Genomic DNA, 18250 nt, shown 5'->3' with positions numbered 1-18250 from the left:
AGCCTGCCATCAGCTCCCAGCTCTGCCAAGGACTTCCTGAGCAAAGCCCCAGCTCTGCAACTGTCCCTGCTTCGCTCAGCTGCTGAGAGGTTAACGCACTGTTGCAGATGCTGTCCTGGAGAGGGGTCACACTGTGACCGCATAGAGAAGTCTGTAAAAAAGCAGCTGATGTCCAAAGGTACTTCAAAGAAATTTTAAGTTCAATCAAGGAGAGAAATGTCTTTCTGTATTTCCTCCATATGTAACAAGACCACCAAAATATCAGCACAACAGATGCCCCAGCTGTAGAGATTCACATCATCATAAGGGCACCGAGATGCTACAGCAGAAAGAAGTGCCCTATATGCATACACTATGTACGCTACACATCTTCACCACCAGCTGTTTGTTCTAGCTGTTGTTCATCATCACTGGAAGATAATTAGTTTAAGGGCACAGAAAATACCTATTATAAGGTACAAGGGGGAGAGAAGGCATCCCATCATATCAAATGAATACAAGGGAATCTAAGCTGGGAAGGAAGGAGAGGGAAGGACAAAATAAGGGGTTTCTAGAGCTAACCCTGCCCAGAGTGACACTGCTCATCCCTCCCGCAGTATCTCTATTCTCTTCTCAGACCGTGGGCAGGTGGCCATGGTGCTGAGACCCATCTAGCATGGGCTGCTACTGTGGGGCTAACACCTCCCTTGGCCAGAGAACAGGCTCCCAGACAATCCTGGCAATGAGGCAGGGATCTCAACATGAAAAGGAAAAGTTGGAGGAAAGGCGACGAACTGTCGTAGTGATTTCCATCCATAGCCCTGGCTTTCTCTTAACCTGAAGGGCCTCAACTGAAGGGCTTTTCTGCCCCCAGCCCCCACCCCCTGGACAAGTTTATTTTTTGTTTGTTCATTTTTAAACAGGGCAAAGATACGAACCAGAGACTAAGCTTTGCCAGCTTAACATTTTTTCAAATGTTGCTCCATAGGGTCTCTCTTGCTTTACTGTGGTGCAACTGGAACCAATTCCAATCCCTTGAGGAAGAATTTCAGTTTCAAAGGTTTACTTTTTTGTTTTCACTGGACGGGTGATGGTCAAACCCTTCCATGTGCCCTGCCCGGGGCAGATCCCCAGCTGCACGTGCCCCGCTTCCCCACACCGCCCCAGCCTGATTAAGGAGAGTCTCTTGTCCCGGGAGAACTGTGGGAAGTTCGGTCTCCATGTTCATACAAACTTTGCGCTCACTCAGACTGTCAACAAGGGCTCCAGCCAGCTATGTCCACTGTTTATTTTGATAGTGACTGTTTATTACGAACAGAACTATATTCCTAAACTCATTTTGCACAGACTAAGAAAAAAATGTCTGCTGAGCACAGCACAGCCTCTGCTAGGACTCTCACTAGCAGAGGTCAGAGGGGGGGATGCTGCTGCACAGTTATTACAGAAGCACTGGCACATGGTCACGGGGGAAATGGTTTTCCTGAAGTTGTACTGCAGAGCAGTTGCAGAACTGGATGTAGAAGCCAGTTTTCAAGACCGACAGTCCAAACCTGAAGCAACCTGAGGTCAAAGTCTCTCCCTGCCCCACTGCCAAGCTCTGGAGATACACAGGCCACCCGAAACTCTCTGAAATGGCGCACTGGAAACCCATCTTCTTGTGAATTAAACATAACCAGGAGACCCCAAAGCGCAGATGGGAAACCAAATCATGGTGTTCTGGCCACACTCAGAAACACTCCCAATGTGATAATACAGGTCCCAGGTTTAGCCGTTTAAAGGACAAAGGGCACTAGCAGGCAGCATCCCCAGAGAAGTATGCTGTCCTGTGGGTACATCACTAACAGCTGGCAACTAAAATAGGATGACAGCTTTGGAGGCTGTGTTTGGAGGGCACTGAGCCCCTCAGCTCCTGCTGCCTTCAAAAATACAAAGGGATGCACAACACTTCACAAACAAGACTAAAAATGTCTAGATATAAGTTGCAAGGAATAAAATGCATATTAAGGTAAATAAGTGATGAATGAGTCAATGTCTAAAATGAATGGCTTGAGATCTTCATGAACGTGGATTCCCTTAAAGAAGTCTCACCATACTACCTTGGTACCTCTGTGAGGACCTGTTCCTTGCGTTTATGTTGACTTGTGAGCTCTGCGATTTGTAACCTTTGTTTCTAGCAGCTGCCTTTCCCTTTAGCTGCTGAACTGAGACTCTGCCATGACTTAAGAATAAAGATGGCTACTTGTTAAATTAGAGGTCAATTAACTCCACCAGTAGATGATGCCGCTTGCAATAACTTTTCTCAGTGGGTACCACTCTTCCTGTACGAAGACAGAAGACGAAATGAGGCCTCCATTGGCTCAGGATGCTCTCTCGGGTACATGACATACAGCCCTGTGTATAAAATGTCAAAACAGCCCTGTCGGAGATTCACTGGCTGCTAAAACTGTGAAGATCTCACAGCACCGTGGATTGCTGTTGACAGAATAGCAGCGCCCAACATAACACATGCCTTGTTAGCAAACTGGAAGCCTCTCAGTAGTCTGGGGTGAGGGAATAATAGAGGAAGCCAATGCAACACAAGCCAGGCCTGCAGAGAACAGCAAGTGAACGAACCTTGGCGGAGAGTCCAAGCAAACCCTCAGACTAGCTCTTTCTTCCCCCCTTTCAAACTCTCTCTTCTGCAAACATGAGCAGTTTTCAATGAGCGCTTCCCACCACGTAACTCAGCTGCTGAAATCAGCAGCATCTTCACCAGAAATGCGTACGACTGCCACAACTGGCCTGCACAAAGCACTGGGAAAGCCCCACCGCCAGTTTTTAGACAAGCTAGACCTAAGGCGACACGCCGACCATCCCACCATGCTGGTGGCTCTCCCCTACATAAGCAGCTGGGTCCTTGCTTTTGGCACTCCTCCTGGCCACAGGGCACCCCAGCCAGCGGTGGGACACCACAGACACCCCAAACCAGGCCAGGGGGGCAGGCACACAGGTGGGCATTGGGGCAGGCGGAGGCCCCGTATCGCTATGGTTCTTGGCTACGGCTTCTCTGTCCCTGCCTTCCAGTGCCTCCATAAACCATTTTCATGCTCCAGCAGAGCGCTATGACATCTCAGCATGGCAAATGCTGGGTCATCCCAGGGAGCCAGTATTGCTTTGGCAGGGCTGTGAAACAAAAGAAACATCGGCCTCAGAAACACTTCTTTATTCGCTGCTGCTGAAGAAACAAAACCTTCATGTGCAGTAACTTTGCTTTAAACAATAACATTTGTGGATCCTGGTCTTAACCTTTTGCATCTGGCTTTCAAAATCTGCCCTGTTCTTTTTCCATGTGAAAGACTACGGAGCTTATTTTTGTTTTGGTACTGGTGTGCAATGCTGCCAGAGAAGCGCGCTCAAGCTGGCACAGACCGAAGCTGGTGAGCCACCCAAATTATTGTTGGGTGGTTCAGACCCTCTCTATTTCAAGAAGCCTCTGGGTATAATGACAGGAAGCTTGCAGGCAATTTTAAGCCAAACCTCAGAGAAGCTGGCATTCAGTCTGTATTAAACACTCCTTATTAAAAGCTGTCCAGTCCGGATTCTGGGTGGAACTTTGATATCTGCATGGAGTAAAGAATAAGGGGCACGTTTGCAAAATCAATTGTGCAGTTTTTATATTTACTGCACGTTTACCACATATGTCATTTATTACACAGTGGAAAACCGTTAAATGCACAGTAGTTGTGCCAAGTGGCATTATGCTTTTAACAGCTTTATTCGTTTAACAGCTCCAGTTCTCATTATATTTTGCCATGTGGTACATGAGATTTTTATGCATTTAACAGTTTAAGAGGGTTCCATGGTATTTTCCTATTATGTATTTCATACTGTGCCTGGGATTTTGTTGGGGGGTAGAGGGGTTGTGGACTGTGACCCCTGTACCCTGATAAGAGAAAGCAAAAGGCAAAGAAAATTAATGATAAAATGAGGAAGGAAAAATGAATCAGACCTCCATGTGTCTGGGCACAAATACCTGTAAGAAGGACAAGGCTCTCCCATGTGCTTTGATAGCCTTTGATGCTTTGTTTATATGCCTTTCAACCTCTTATTTTACATCTACTTTAATGACTACAACGTTGTTTCCCTGCACAGAGGAAAAGAAAGTATGTATTTTGCAGCGTGCATGCACCTAAATACTTCTATCCCACTCTCTTATTGTCACAGACACATTTGTGCATTTTTGTGGGCATATTGATGCCCTCTCCTAGCACAACCGAGTGATTTCAACCAGGATCAGAAGCAGCCCTCTTCACTGAGTAAACAATTCCTTCCAGCGGTCTCCAACCCACTTGCTGCCCTTCCTACAAGAAATTCTGTCTGTCCTCCCTTCCACAAAATCCCTTCTGGTGCATTATATTTTTTTAAAGAGTTGGATGAAATTTTTAAATTAATGGATTCTCTTCAAGAATTTCATTCCGATCTAGGTTTGCCCACATGTATTTTTAACACCCAAGGTGGAAATTAATTGAGGAGAACTCACTGCAATGCCCTCTCATGCCTTTTTGTAAAAATGATTGGATCTGATGTGAATTACTCACATGGCAATACTGTATGCAGCATATGCAACATGCAAAAAAAGGGAAACACCTGCCTAATATGCGGTTTCCCACTGCCTTCCCTCAGTTAATCACTTAAGAAAACAATTTCTTTACCTGCCAAATGAGAAGGATACCATCATTTTGAAAGGTCCTTGTCCCACTAGCAGAGGTGTAAGTTATATACCACAAGTGGGAAAAGACATGCGTGTTTGTACAAAGGCGGAGAAAAAGCTTGGCTGTGAGCTGATCCTTTCCTCAGCCTATTTTAAAAGGGAAAAGGAAACCACTTAAGCAGGCAAAAGCCAAAAACACGACAGGTTCCCCAGAGATGAAGATTGTTATTATTGTAGGAACAGATGTATTTTTATTGGTGGGAGGAGGACATGGGTCTAGTTCCAACCCCAGAGTTTGCTTTAAAAACAAAACCCCCAAAAGCCCCGCAATAACGAAATCCCCTCTACCACTCACCTGACTTTTATTGGCAGCCACTTTGGCAAACAGAGCTTGAGATACCTTGGCCCTTTTCATCTCCTGTTGGATCTCGTCATAAATGGCAGCTGTGATGTTGACGTTGGCGCCATCCGCCTTAATGGGGAGGTCTGTTGTTGGTGTCGAGGTTTTGGCCTACCAAGAGACCATGAAAATAATAATTAAAAAAGTGCTGCTTTCAGCCCAGCCATCTGTGCAGAAATTATCAAAGGATTTCAGTCAGCTGATGCCAAACTGCATTAGCTACAGAGGGACACTTCCTGTCCATTATTCTAATCAGGTTAATTGTGATTGGAAATAATTGCAGTGCATTCCTATAGGACATGCAAGGCCCTGTCAACTCTCCCCCTCTCCCTCTCCCAGCATGTTTACTGAGCAGCTCAACAACAGGATAGGTAGCCAGGGCACTCGGCTGCAGGCAGTCGCTGAAGTTGGCTTTGCCAGCTAGCTACTGCGGCAGAGGCACCAGCCTCTGCGCTCTCCCCCCTCTCTAAAAGTGGCCTACACCTTGGAGGAAGAGCCAATTCTCCCAGAAAAAATGAGTAAATGGGTAGAGGTCTCTAAATAATAAATTATTACTCAATTTAATGCACTCCCTCAAGTCTCCCTCATCCTTTATTAAAACTATACGTATGTCATTTGAGTATGTATGGTTTCCCAGCCTTATCATCATTATGCTAGCCAGACAGTCACCTAATTTCACCTAGGAAATCAGTGGAAATGAAAAAAAAAAAAAAAATCATTTCATAAAGCTGGGCTTTGGCATGCCTTTGATGTGCTGCCCTCATTCTCCTAAACTCATATTGAGATTTTGTGTATTCCGCTGCACTCCTTTTAATTGAATGATTTCCCATCAGCTTCTGTGACAAATGAAGGACAATAACGGACGCTGCCAGTACTTTCCCTGGGCTGGACTACCTCTACAAGGCTTCTATCAGTATAGTTCAGCAGGCTGCTACAAGACTTTTATTTTAAAGCCCCTTGGCCGTGGCGGTCCCCAGAACGCAATGGCAGGTGTGGGAGCAAGGGCGGTGTGATGCTTGCTGAGCGCTCCCGGCACCAGCAGCCCCTTGGAGAGACAGATCTCATTTGCTTTCCTGAAGCTCAAAGAGGAGAGATACCAGGGCTGATCACTGTACCCCTTACGCCTTTTAAGGGAAATATGTAGGTTACTGATAAAAATATTTCTGTTTTCTCTTGGGATGTAACGTCTTAGGAAACAAAACAACCTAGGTGGCAAAGCTCACACTTCCCGATAGAACCAAACCTCCCATAAACCCTGGTGAGATTCAGGTATTTGGCCCAATTATAAACCTTTTGCTGGCTCCTGTTTTTGTGCCAGAGTTGAAGCCTGCTAGAGTACATCTAATGTTAATTTTTAACTAGGCAGGCATGCCCAAAAGCCTATTTGTTAATGGGAAGGTTAACTAGGCAAACCCAAACCTTCTGAACTTCTCCTTCTGTTTTGCTGTCCTGCAAATCTTCCTCTCCCTAGTGTCTTTTTTGTACCAAAGGCCACATTAATACCGGAGCCAAAATCCAATCAAGACAACAATCTAGACTAATCACTCTTCCTACGGCTTCCACATAAAGCTTTAACCAACCTCTGTCTTCTCCCTTTCCTTACCCTCCAAGCTCAGCAGGCACTCCTCTGGGCTTGCTCCCTGCCTGTCGTAGGCAGGACCCACGTAGAAAGGGCCTAAGATTTTCCTGCTAAGGCTAGCCCCCTGCGTTCAGGCGGGGGCAGGCGGACGGCAGCTGGGGCAGACCGCAGCCCCCCACGTCCCGGTGCTAAACCTGCCGCCATCCACAGGCCGTGAACACATGTGGGGTACAGCCCGATGGATGGACTGACAGGGACACCACGCTCTGAAATTCAATGTTCACAGATAGATGAGAGCTAGGGCAATTGTGGGAAACACAAGAAAACAACAAAGAGATCATGGGAAGGAAGAGGACTGTCCAAGTCTGTCAGGACTCATTTAATGGAGCTTAATTTTACCAAAGGCCCTGCAGTGCTTTGACGGGTATAAAAAAAGCATTCCCAGTCGCTGGAGCCTTTGGCTAGTGCAGCAGCCGAGGTCACCACGGCCTCAAAGGCCATTACAGAGGCCTGAGATCCTGAGAACAACAAAATTAGCATTTAGAAGAAAGATTTAAAATATAGCTTCGTCCCGCATGGGTCTCCTACACTACTAGCTCTGCAGCCACACGTCAGAAAAAAGCCTGCCCCACACACCCTGAAAGCTGCACCATTTTTTATTTAATCACCAAAATACGTAAGGCAAGTACCAAACCAAAATATCACAGTCACTAAAATGAAGTATTTTATGTTAGAAGCCTAGATTCAAAACTGGTCTTGATATTAAGGAGTTTGCCATTAGTGAAATGCATCATTGCAAACACTGGGGAAAAAAGAAAGAAGCGTTTGCAACCACAGCGTCAGAGCGCTGAAACCCAGCCGTTACTGCTGGTCTTCGCCCTGCACACAAGAACCCCGAACAGCTCAGAGCCTCTTCCCCACGCCACTCGCACCCATTTGCTGGATCAGTCTGCCGTTCTCACCTTGGGGCAGGTCCTGAGCAGGGGACACCCCACGAGAGGGGCTGGGGGCTGGCTCAGAGTTAGGGAGAGCTGAGCCGGGTTACTCCGCGTGCCCTCGCACCTGCCTGCACGACTGCCCCAGCACCAGCACTTCCACAGGTATCTGCCAGCGCTCTCCTCCTACCCCGCACACCCAAGCGCCATTCCCAGAAGTATTGCTGCAGGAGATCGGTATCTATGGAAACCGCGTTTCCAAACGCCATTCCACCAACTTCTCCGGCACTCAAACACAATTCCCGAAAGGACGGTAGAGCTCCTACCGCTGCTGCCCCAAAGCACCCCGCTCCGGGGTAGGTAACATACCTGCCTGGGGAGGTGACGCTGCCGGGAATCGCTGCGCTGCACGTGAGGATGGCATTTGTCTCATCAGAACTAATACTGGGCATATGGGGAAGCACAGTCGCCGTGCTGCCTGCCCGGGAGCTGGGAAGCAGCCTCATTTGCAGAGGTGTCCAAGTTGTCAAAACAGCACCTGTGCTGACTGGTGCTGGCCCTCTGAGGGCTGGGGAAATGTTATCCAGCGGGCACAAGGCAAGCACTGGGTACAGAAACCTTTGTGTGTTGCTTTTGCTGATTAAAAGCCTCACAATATTCTACTGGATTCTTCAGGCCGAAATAAGGCAAGGATGGGCTGCTTTATACTTCTAGAATATGGTTTTCTAGCAACGCTTAGCTCTTGAAAAGGCGGGCAAAATTTCTGTGATTTTAAATGATGTTCTAGCTGTGGCTAGGACACGGGAAAATGTCATATTTCGACAGAGGAATGAGGTGAGGCAACAGATCCAACTTTTATTCTCACCGGATTGCACCTAAACTCTCCATTTCCTTCTGTTATTTGACTCCAGTTGCAAAATCTATTGCAATAAATATAAGTAAGGAATAAGCTAATTCTTTCATTAATAAATACAAAAGCAGAAAGTGGATATACTACTTAAACATGAAAGCAGTTCCCTTTATAATTTTATTTTCACTCAAAGGCGACTAAAAAAGATAAGAGGTATACAATGAGTTTCCTATGTAACAAAAATTCAGTGTCAAATTTGGGTTGGCAGGCTATGCTTGCTTTCAGTGAGAACAGTTCTTTACATTATGTATTGTGGTGAAGTGCACCCAAACACCGGGTTAAACTGAACAAGCTCAACAGTTTCTACAAAATCAACACATGCCCCCCCCCCCCACCCCCCACAAGCTTACTTATTTTTAGCAGCTGTGGCTACAGAATTCAACGCGAGAAGTGCTCATCAATACTATTATTAGCATGGCGAACACAGCCCAAGACTTTGCAGACTACGTGACTGCGAAAGCACCAAAGCATGAGGGTTATACAGGCCCATTTATGAAAGATCAAGAGAAGTGCTAGAACTGACCCCTCATGTCCGCACAGTCAGAAATTTCAAACTCAAATGGCAAATGTCGTGACGGGAGTTAATCATCACCTCTGTGCAAGCACCCTCGCTTTTTCAGAGTATATGTCTGGGACTGTGAGCAGTCTCATAAAAGGGGGGGGATGACTATTACGGTGTAGTATGTGGATGCTCTTTCTTAGTGCAAAGGAACAACCTACCAGGGAAGTGGGCGGCAACAGCACGTTAATAAACACATGCAGTTAAGTCAATGATATGACAGCTCGTTTGGAGCTGTAAAGCATCATCTTCCTGCCCAGCACCCTGCCCATCTCTACGTTCTGTACTTCAAATAATTACGGGTGTAAACATCTAACTCAAGGACTGTGATTTGCTATGCAGGATACGGAGTGCGCTGGTTTCTAGCAACATCTATCTGATTCACTGTTGACCTCTGTTCACTACACACTTTTTATTGCAACATATATGAACCTCTCCACAAGCCCAGAAATTTTCCTCTGTGTTCTGCAGAATGTAATGGACACAGATAAAAAGTTATGTGCACTGTATTTCTATACTATGTTCTATAATAGCCGTTTAGTGGATGTATATCAACAGCCTGTATGTAATGCCCACATGCACTCTTTCAGGCACTAATGTTACATACTTTTTTGCATTTATGGCATTGATTAAAGCTAGAATCATCATCACAATGTCTTGCTGAAATCCACTAAACGCCTCTTAACAGCCACTCCAAAACCTTACAAAAGGATTTCCACAACTCATCTGGGTGAGGGGGGCAACAGACAGGGAGGGGAAGGGCAGAGAACTCCTTCCCTGAACTAATCCACACAACAAACAAGTAAAAAGGGATCGCAGCTTACCTGGGGGGTTCTGGAGGAGCTTGGGCTGCTGGCGGCTGAAGACACCATGCTCACATTGGGGTTCATACTTCTCTCTCTCTCGTCCTGATAGATACGATCCCGCTCCGAGTCAGGCAAGTTGAGGAAATTCTGCATTGCCCTTAAGTTTACCAGGAGGGACTGGGAAGCTGTCCTAGGGTCTTCTTCTTTACGCAGGATCTCTGACAACAAGCCCTGGTTCAAAAAATTTAAAAAAAAAAAAGAGGGGGAAAAAAAAAAGCCCTGTCATGTGTTGGGTTTGGGTTTTTTTTTTCTTTTGGTTTGGTTTTTTTTGTTTTAATTTGTTTAGTGTAACCAGCTGGGTTGCAATACTGAGAACCTACATCAGAATCTCATGGGCTCTCCCAGAGGGGATATTTTGTAGGAAAGTGTTTTTCTTCTTGGGTCTGGGGTTTATTTTGGGACTGTCCTATTCTGGCACTGTAATAAGCTTCTGAGTATGGAAATGCTGGATAGAAAGGTAGGTGCATTGGGTAGAAGAAATTGCAGTTACCACCAGGTGCTTGCTGCAAATATTTTAGGAGCTGTTAGATCTCTCTCTCTCTCTCTTTTTACTTGAAGCTGGGAACACTTGGCAATCCTATTCATCTTTGACAAATCTGCCAAGGTTGGTAAATTTAGTTTCGACATTTAAACAGTGCAGGAGGTTTATAAAGAAAAACGTTTGGCTTGTTTTTGATGTTACAGTCCGTTCATTTTGGTTTGGACAGTCATTTCTGAGAGGAGAAAAATGGAGCAATAATAAAGACCTAGAATCTAGCTTTAGGGACTTAACCTGTTCTTTCACGCCTCATTTTAAAATACCACGGTCTTCACATTGCAACCATGAATGAACACCATATTCATCTCATTTTTACAAAAGTCGTTATTCCAGGAGGTAACCAGCACAGCACTTCCAAAAAAGGGAAAAGAAAAAAAAAAAGAGTTGGAGAGATGAAAATGTCATTAAAAGAGGCTTAAATCTAATGATGGGATTAAATTTATGCATAACTGTATGCATTCAACAATTCCACAGATTATCTAGAAGTTAAAGGCACAACACACAAGCCTGGATCAGAGCCTACAGAAACTACCAGGACACAGCGTGTGCCACCAGCTTCCCCCCGGCACCCCTTCGCATCCGACACTTGACAAATAGGTATTTTACTCCAAAAAGCAGTAACAGCAATTTCCTGAACTATAGATGTTTAAAAGTACTGGTGTGCAAAGAAGCAGAGAGGGATCATTTCTGCCCATCGAGACTAGGTATATCATAAGAATGGTGTATATCATAAGAAATATCATAATTTTAAAAGGCTATTCTGCCAATACATCTCCCTGAGCAGTCCAATACGCTTCCCGCTCCCCATGACCCAGAGGCTCTCTGCACTGCTGCTCCCAGGAACGCCGGCCACAGAAACCATGTGAAATCCCAGTGGGAGCTGGGAGAGCTCACCTCGACCTACTGCTGAGAGAAGCAACATTCAGCAACTGCATGCAAAGGCACACTGCAGTGCCCCAGACACGATTTAGCTGTCGCTGTTGACATGAGCATTTTGCAGTTTTTTTTACAGCCACGACTGAGGCAAGCTGCCTCAAAAGTATAGTCAAGGCTTACTCCTTTCTTGTAAGAAGAAAGTTACTAGAAAACAACCACGTAGTCAAAACCCTGTAATATTTAGTCTTAGTTTGTTTTCTTCTGTATCAGGCAGGCAGTCTCCTCCAAAAAGCCTTGCTAAAACACTGCCACGACAGTTGGCCAATTAACCAAATGCCAACATTTTTAGTATATATTGATCTTGTTTACCAGACTTCCTGACAAAACCAACAGACCAGCAACAACTTATCTCTATCTGCATTTATCTGCTATCTGCTATTAAACACCTACATTAAAACACATACATGAAAGCTCTACTTCAGCAGCGTTGATGCCAGAAGTGCTCAAAACAAGCTACACACACAACCTGAAGGTAGGCTGCTCACCTCCATTTTTTCAGCTCCTCATCTACGTAATCAAGCTAAGAGATTCCCAATTACATTTTCCTGCAATTATCAGAGTAGTTACCAGAAGGACTGGAGCTGGAATGGAGCCGCGGTGGGACCCTCCAGTCAGAAATGGGATTGGAGAGAGAAGCCGGCTGGTGAAAAAGGTCTACACTGGGAAGAAGTTTGAAGAAGGTGCAGTGCTGAGCTGGCCCTGGGCTGGCCTCTTCTATTCTCTGTGATCTCAACACAACTGCATGCTCATACTTGGCTGCTTCCTCAGGGTTTACCACCCCTCAGAGAAGCTAGGAACATTTTGAAAAGCCTTCCAAAGTTTGCCAGGCTCACAGACTGAAGGAGATTAACCAAAAAAGGACATTACAGAAGCTTGAAGCCATGACTTGAATGAATCCAAGATCAATACAGCAAGTCCCTATTATAATTTTCCCTTAAAGTCAGTGGAAATGACTGTAATGCAGTAAATAAATGAAATGCAGTAAATAAATGAAATATCAGTTCCACAGATTCTCTAAATTCTTAATTTTGGGGGTCTTTTAAAGGATACATAGCTTCTTTTTTTTATAGAAAAGACCAACTTAAAAGTTTAGGCTGAAAGAAAGGCACCTGAAAGCTACTGGAGCTGACTCTAAGACAGCTTTCTCTCCCTCCCATCTTAGCCTGGCTAAATTTATGGTCCAATTTCAAAAATGGAGAGCAGAAACATATGTGAAAGCATGCCAGCAATTACTTTTCAGTGCAGTCATTGACTCCCTATGTAAATCAGAGGCTCAGAGGTACAAGTGGCTTGGTCATGGCACTAAGAGGTATCTCGCTGCCTGAGATACCAGCTCTTGTGCTTGGAGGCTCTGATTCATCACCAGAAACAGCTTATCATGGGCTAGATTCAGTAGTTTTGAACCCTAGCATGTGCCTCCTGCTTCTACAAGGGTCTCATCTCTGCTACAGGAATGTAGCAGTATTTTGCATCGCTGCTGCTCAATCACCAGGCTGGGAGCCTCACCTCCTAATGCAGGCAGCTGCTCCAGGGAGAGGACTAGCTCCTTCCCCCGGGCAGCTCCTCACGGGGGCCGAGCTGTGCTCCCCCACACCTCGCTCCAGGCCCACAGGTAGGAAACCTGGTTGCAAAGAGGGTTTTTCCGCAGCTCCTCCAAGTGCTCTGGCAGCTTAGGAACCATGTGAACAGCAGGATAGATAATAAGAGAACTGACTCAGAGGGAAAAATCTCATGTCCTCCTGCAACCGAAGAGAAACAAGGCTGGTAAACAACAGTGGCTAGATAGCTGAGTGATAGGGTAGGACGACAAAATAAAGTATCTGGAGAGCAATAACGTTTACAATAATGTAATTCTGAGCTACTGAAGTATACACAAACTAACCAGTGAGCAACATTATAAAAAATAAAGTGATATTAAATAATCTGTTCAGCCTTTTTGTCACCTGCAACAAATTAGGCTTTCAATATGCAAAACATCTTCCTTCCAGAAAAACAAATGATCATGATTTCATTTAATTGTAATTTAATGAGGCATAATGTATTTTTTAAAGTGATATACACCAGGTGTGTGGTGAGGAAACTGGCCCAGCCAGACAAACCCTACTGTTTCTATTTTTGAGAAAACCCTAAAGCCAGGGACTGTTTTCGTTTCTGCAAATTATGTTTCTGCTGGAGGGGGTGAGGGAGGGAAACCCACAGCATTCGTACATTTGTTGTAAAATTCCATTGGCTAAATTAGCTCATTCTGACTTACGTCTCACATATTAAAAAAAAATTTAAAAATTGGCAGTTTGCAGAGTAACCAACTCTGCAAACTGAAAAGAAGATCTTCAGGGACTAGAAAGTCTCAAACTGATTTTAAATAGCCAAACAGATCTTCTATACCAAACACAGCTCTCAGAATACATTTTAGGACATGTAGCTTGATAATATCTTTGCTTTTTCACTCCTGTGCATCATTTTTAAACCAGCTGCTGAAGAGGCAACTGATGAAAACTTTAATGTTCACATAGGCCATGCTCACAAATGAGGTGTGCACTCACTCCAAGACAAGGACTCTGAGCAGGCACAGTTTGGTCTACCCTTGGAACTTGCACCATTTTTAAAATTATACACTGGATCCATAATTGACTTTACAAAAATAATACCAGCGGTGGAGAAAGGAGCACATGTCCAATCAAAATAAAGAAGTCACTGGATCTATTTAAGGTAAGAGTAATTCTGAGAGTGTTTTTTCAGACTAGCCGAAATGTAGTCTTTCAAGCTAGCATAGTTGCTGTCATGGAGGTTTGCTGTGCACTCACCTCTATGAAACTCCGTTTGTGAACTCACTTCTTTTATTTTTATGAACTACCGGATTTCCAGGACAAACAACCCAAACCTCATGGGCAAGAAATCTTTTTTTAAGCAACTTCTGGAAAACGATGCAGTACAATGTAGAGCGAATGTTATTCAAACGGACTCCTACATCCAAAGGACCAACTGACCAGCCTTCGAGGCCAACACAAAGGCTCAACCAAAGCCCACAGAAGGCGAGCGAAGCCTTTCTGCCTGCTTCCCAAAGGGCTTTGGCTCAGACCTGGAAAGGGTGTAAATGAGATCTCAGTGGGACAGCAGACTGCACTACCAGTGACCAAACACAGGACAGTTTTCCAACCAGAGCTTTTCAAAGCAATCTGGATGGGGGTGAGGAGGTCATGCTGGAGTGCAGCCCAGACACCGATGTCCTGGGGACAGAGGAGGATGAGGGCCATCAGGCAGCAGGAGACTTGCAAGCACTGGCCAGGACCTCACACGTGTCAGGTCCGATGGCCTGGATGGGAGCTGTGCTCCCCCTCGTACAGACCCAAGCAATGCGTCTACTAGAGCAGGCACTAAGGTTAAAAAGGTTCAAACAGGCTTTGGACAATCGAAATGCTGGCCAAGGCAAAAACTTAAATAAACCCAACTAATGTGCTAAACCTCAGTTTTTATGTTCTGCATAAGGAGATTATATATATGAAGGACTAAAAAAGCATAAACACTTTTTTCATACTTTCGGTTTATTTGTGCCTCTCCATACTTCAGCTATTGCCAAAAGCAACAGAAAAAATGCTGAAATACTAGAAAAATATTGCTCCTGTAGTACTTAAAGCTCCAAGCACTTTCAGCCCAATACTTGTAACTGACAGTCTCAAGAGAACAGCTAATCTGCTTCCCATCAGGTATAGCTGCGACACTGATCAGGATCAGAAAATGTACGGATTTACTCAAATTCAATATCTGAACCTTAACTATCAGTGATGTAAACTTGTCCCCTCTCAGCATCCCAGTTCAGCACACAAGGCCTATTTCCAGCCATGGAAGGCAGCACTCAGGAAACCCCTGCTTAGCTACTCATTCCTACTGAACTGCACTAAAATCGTACCTTCAGCAGACAACAAGAACCTTGATTTTGCGAGGCTAAAATGAGCATATATAAAATTGTCTGCTACTTGCAATGAAAGCTAGAGGAAGCAGGTCAGCCCGGGGAGCTCTGCAGCAGAAGCACCAACTTCTCATGACCCTTCAAGGAAATAAAGTGCCTCCACCCACTGCGTTTTTCTCACGTCAAGGCAGGCTTTTACCATGACATCTTTGCCTCTCTGCATTTACTCCAAGTCCCACCTTCAGTATTGTCTTCTGGGCTGAATAAGATACATTCAACAATTCTAAAATGACTTCTCTTTGCCTCTAAGTATACAGCACTTGACAAGAACTTCTATATGAAGTACTTGTAGGCTTCTTAGGACTCAAGCTCATTTTCAAACGCTCACTGCTTTCTTTCCGTTCCCTTGCATCTCTTCTCAATTCCAGCTAGGATATGAAGCAGAAGTGCTGGAAGTCTCTTACAAATGCTTATTCTGGCAATGTGTCCAGTTCAATTTTGCTAAGCAAAATTGTTTTAGCTAATCAGTGGCCATTTTTGAGTGGTTGGCCAAACCAAGCACCTTCATATCCATCCTGTCAGTTTCCAACAGGCAAAACTGTGTTTGCACCCTGTTCCCTGACCAACTCTTCTGTCTCAATGGGCAAAACGCGCAGTGCCACGTTCGTGTCAGTTCATATGAACTTCAGAACTCAAAGGACTTTGACTGGTTTTCCATCGGTGTGAATGGGAGACCAGCTGTCTCTCAGTACCCCTCAGTGTAGCTGAATGCATCACATCCGTCCCTCATTTAAAAGAAATCTCCTGATCTCTAGATTCACTGCCTACAGCCAGAGTATGAGCCTCATTCTTAAACTCATTTAACTAATGCTAAAATACATACATCTCAGGAGAGAGCTGCTTAGGCACAAAGCATTTAGAGGCTGATTTGAATAAAACTTATACAGGGTGCAACAATGACAATTTGATTTTTATTATTAAAAATGAAGTGTTTAAATCCTCAAAGAAAATGCCTTTATTACATTAGTTTAATAAAGCCTCTTTTTTATTATGGTATCTCTTTTTATGAGGGAAGACATGTGCATGTGGAGCTGAATGTGGATGCATGGGGAAAAGGAGGCAGAGAAAGACCGACCACCTGCAGCCACAAAGTGCCACCATTTATATGACACGCATGTCAAACCTTTATACTGAAATATGCCGGAAAATGAGCAAGACGCACAGCTCATGCACACTCTGTATATCCATGCATTTGCTTCCAGGGCTCAGGACTCCTATGCATCAGCTGAGCAGGCAGCAGCTGCCTCCTACAAGCACACATTCTAAAAGCCTGACTCACATGCTACTTAAGATCTTTTCATTCAGCCTATTGAATACAATTAAGTTAATTGAAACTGAAATTTTGGGCAGTGCAAAACCCACTGTTGGAACAAATATCCCATGTACCAAAAATCTGCAATTTATTAAATTAAGCACTTCCCTTACAGACTGCCTTCTTTCCTGCGACTACAACAGAACGCTGCTTGTGCCACATTACACACAAGAATAAAACAAGCAGGCAGCATGAAAGGGTTTCATGCAATAAGAGAGAGTTTTCTATCGGGAAAAAAAAACCAACAAAAAAATCCCCCCCAAACCAAAACCAGAACCCTTGCTAATTGAAAGTCTGTGCACAATGGGGCAGACACCATAGCGATGAATGTAGCATGACTGTGTCACTAGATACCAGTCAGAGAATTAAAGCTGCTTGTCTTCCTCTTACTTAAGTTAAAGGGAAAATTATTTGCAAAAGGAATTCTGTCCAGGATTTGGCTCACAAGCAAGCAGAGGTGGAAGAGTTAGTTACTTCAACAAACCATATTTCTAATCTTACAGCCTCTTAGAGGACCCTTTTCTGATTCCACTTCAGTTTGGGGGAATTTTGCCAAAGAAAGCAGAATTAGACATAAATGAGGAGTCACCACCCACCTCCCTCTTTGCCTGCCTCCAAAGCCTTTCTTTGGAGCTTCCTTACCAACCGCACTCCTTCTCTCAGAGTCCCCAACCGCTCTACAACTGACCGGCGACACTTTTGCAGGCCACAGAAGCATTATTTCCCCTTTCCTCATTGCAGGACCCTGGACACAGTCGCACCAGAAGCTGGGGCACCATCCACCATTGATCCTGCATTTCCCTGCGACTCAACCCACTCCTGCAGCCAAGGTGTGACCGAATCCCCCGAACGAGGTGGATCAGTTTAGTTTATTTCATCATAAATTTCACTACATCTGAGGCTGGTCGAGTTTCCTCCTCCCTGTGCTGTTACTTTCTTCAATCCAAAGAGGAGCAGTTAGGCACCAGCTAACCGGGCAGGAACCAAGCTGGGTAAGCGCTGCCTTCCTATCTGCAGGCTGGAAAGCCAATGCTCTCACCCACAGCTACTCAGGGTGGGAGGGAGGGAGCACTGCTCTTTGGGAAGAGAGTTACAAGCAGCCTGAACATGCCCAGTGTTTTTATCCAGCTCTCTTTGTATCTGGCACCACAACTGTTTCATTCACAAAGCCTCAGGTTCACGGATATTTCCAGCTTCTGAGGCTGTTCAGTAAAACAAGCACTGGCCACTCGCCCAAACGTTTTACTAGTTTTGGCTATTATGTCAAAACATTGGCAAAAAAAAAGATGCTTTAAAAAAAAAGAAAGATATAAACAGAAACACTCATTCAGTCTATAGGCTTTGCAGTCCACTGGGCACTCCCGAGGAGGAGAGAAGCAGTTCACTGATTCAGTGATTTAGGCTGTCTGGACTCTTACAAACAGCCTGACCAACTGTCCTGACAGCAACTCCATGAGCCTGCAGCACACAGGGACGCTGAGCAAGCGGGAAGAGGAAGGAGAGTATGTTCATTTTCATTATGCAAAGCAGGACTCAAATGACCTGTTTTCCAGCTAGGACTCTGAAGAGCACAGATCAC

At 44.9% G+C, this 18250-nt stretch overlaps 1 protein-coding gene across 2 annotated transcripts in view; it reads right to left on the bottom strand.

The window, feature by feature from the left end:
* The window catches only part of SATB2 (SATB homeobox 2), a 135802-nt gene that overhangs the window by 30542 nt on the left and 87010 nt on the right, over window positions 1-18250 (bottom strand). For both annotated transcript variants that reach the window (XM_069781802.1, XM_069781801.1), the window contains exons 8-9: window positions 9877-10089; window positions 5025-5180 (exon numbers count right to left, since the gene is read on the bottom strand). In XM_069781802.1, coding sequence (XP_069637903.1) covers window positions 5025-5180; window positions 9877-10089 — 369 coding nt within the window. The remainder of the gene's footprint in view (window positions 1-5024; window positions 5181-9876; window positions 10090-18250) is intronic.

The sequence above is a fragment of the Haliaeetus albicilla genome, chromosome 4 (genome assembly GCF_947461875.1).
Source record: "Haliaeetus albicilla chromosome 4, bHalAlb1.1, whole genome shotgun sequence".
In the NCBI taxonomy this organism is placed as follows: Eukaryota; Metazoa; Chordata; class Aves; order Accipitriformes; family Accipitridae; genus Haliaeetus; species Haliaeetus albicilla.
Note: the sequence above shows the minus strand (reverse complement) of the source record. Positions and strands in the feature narration are given on the sequence as shown.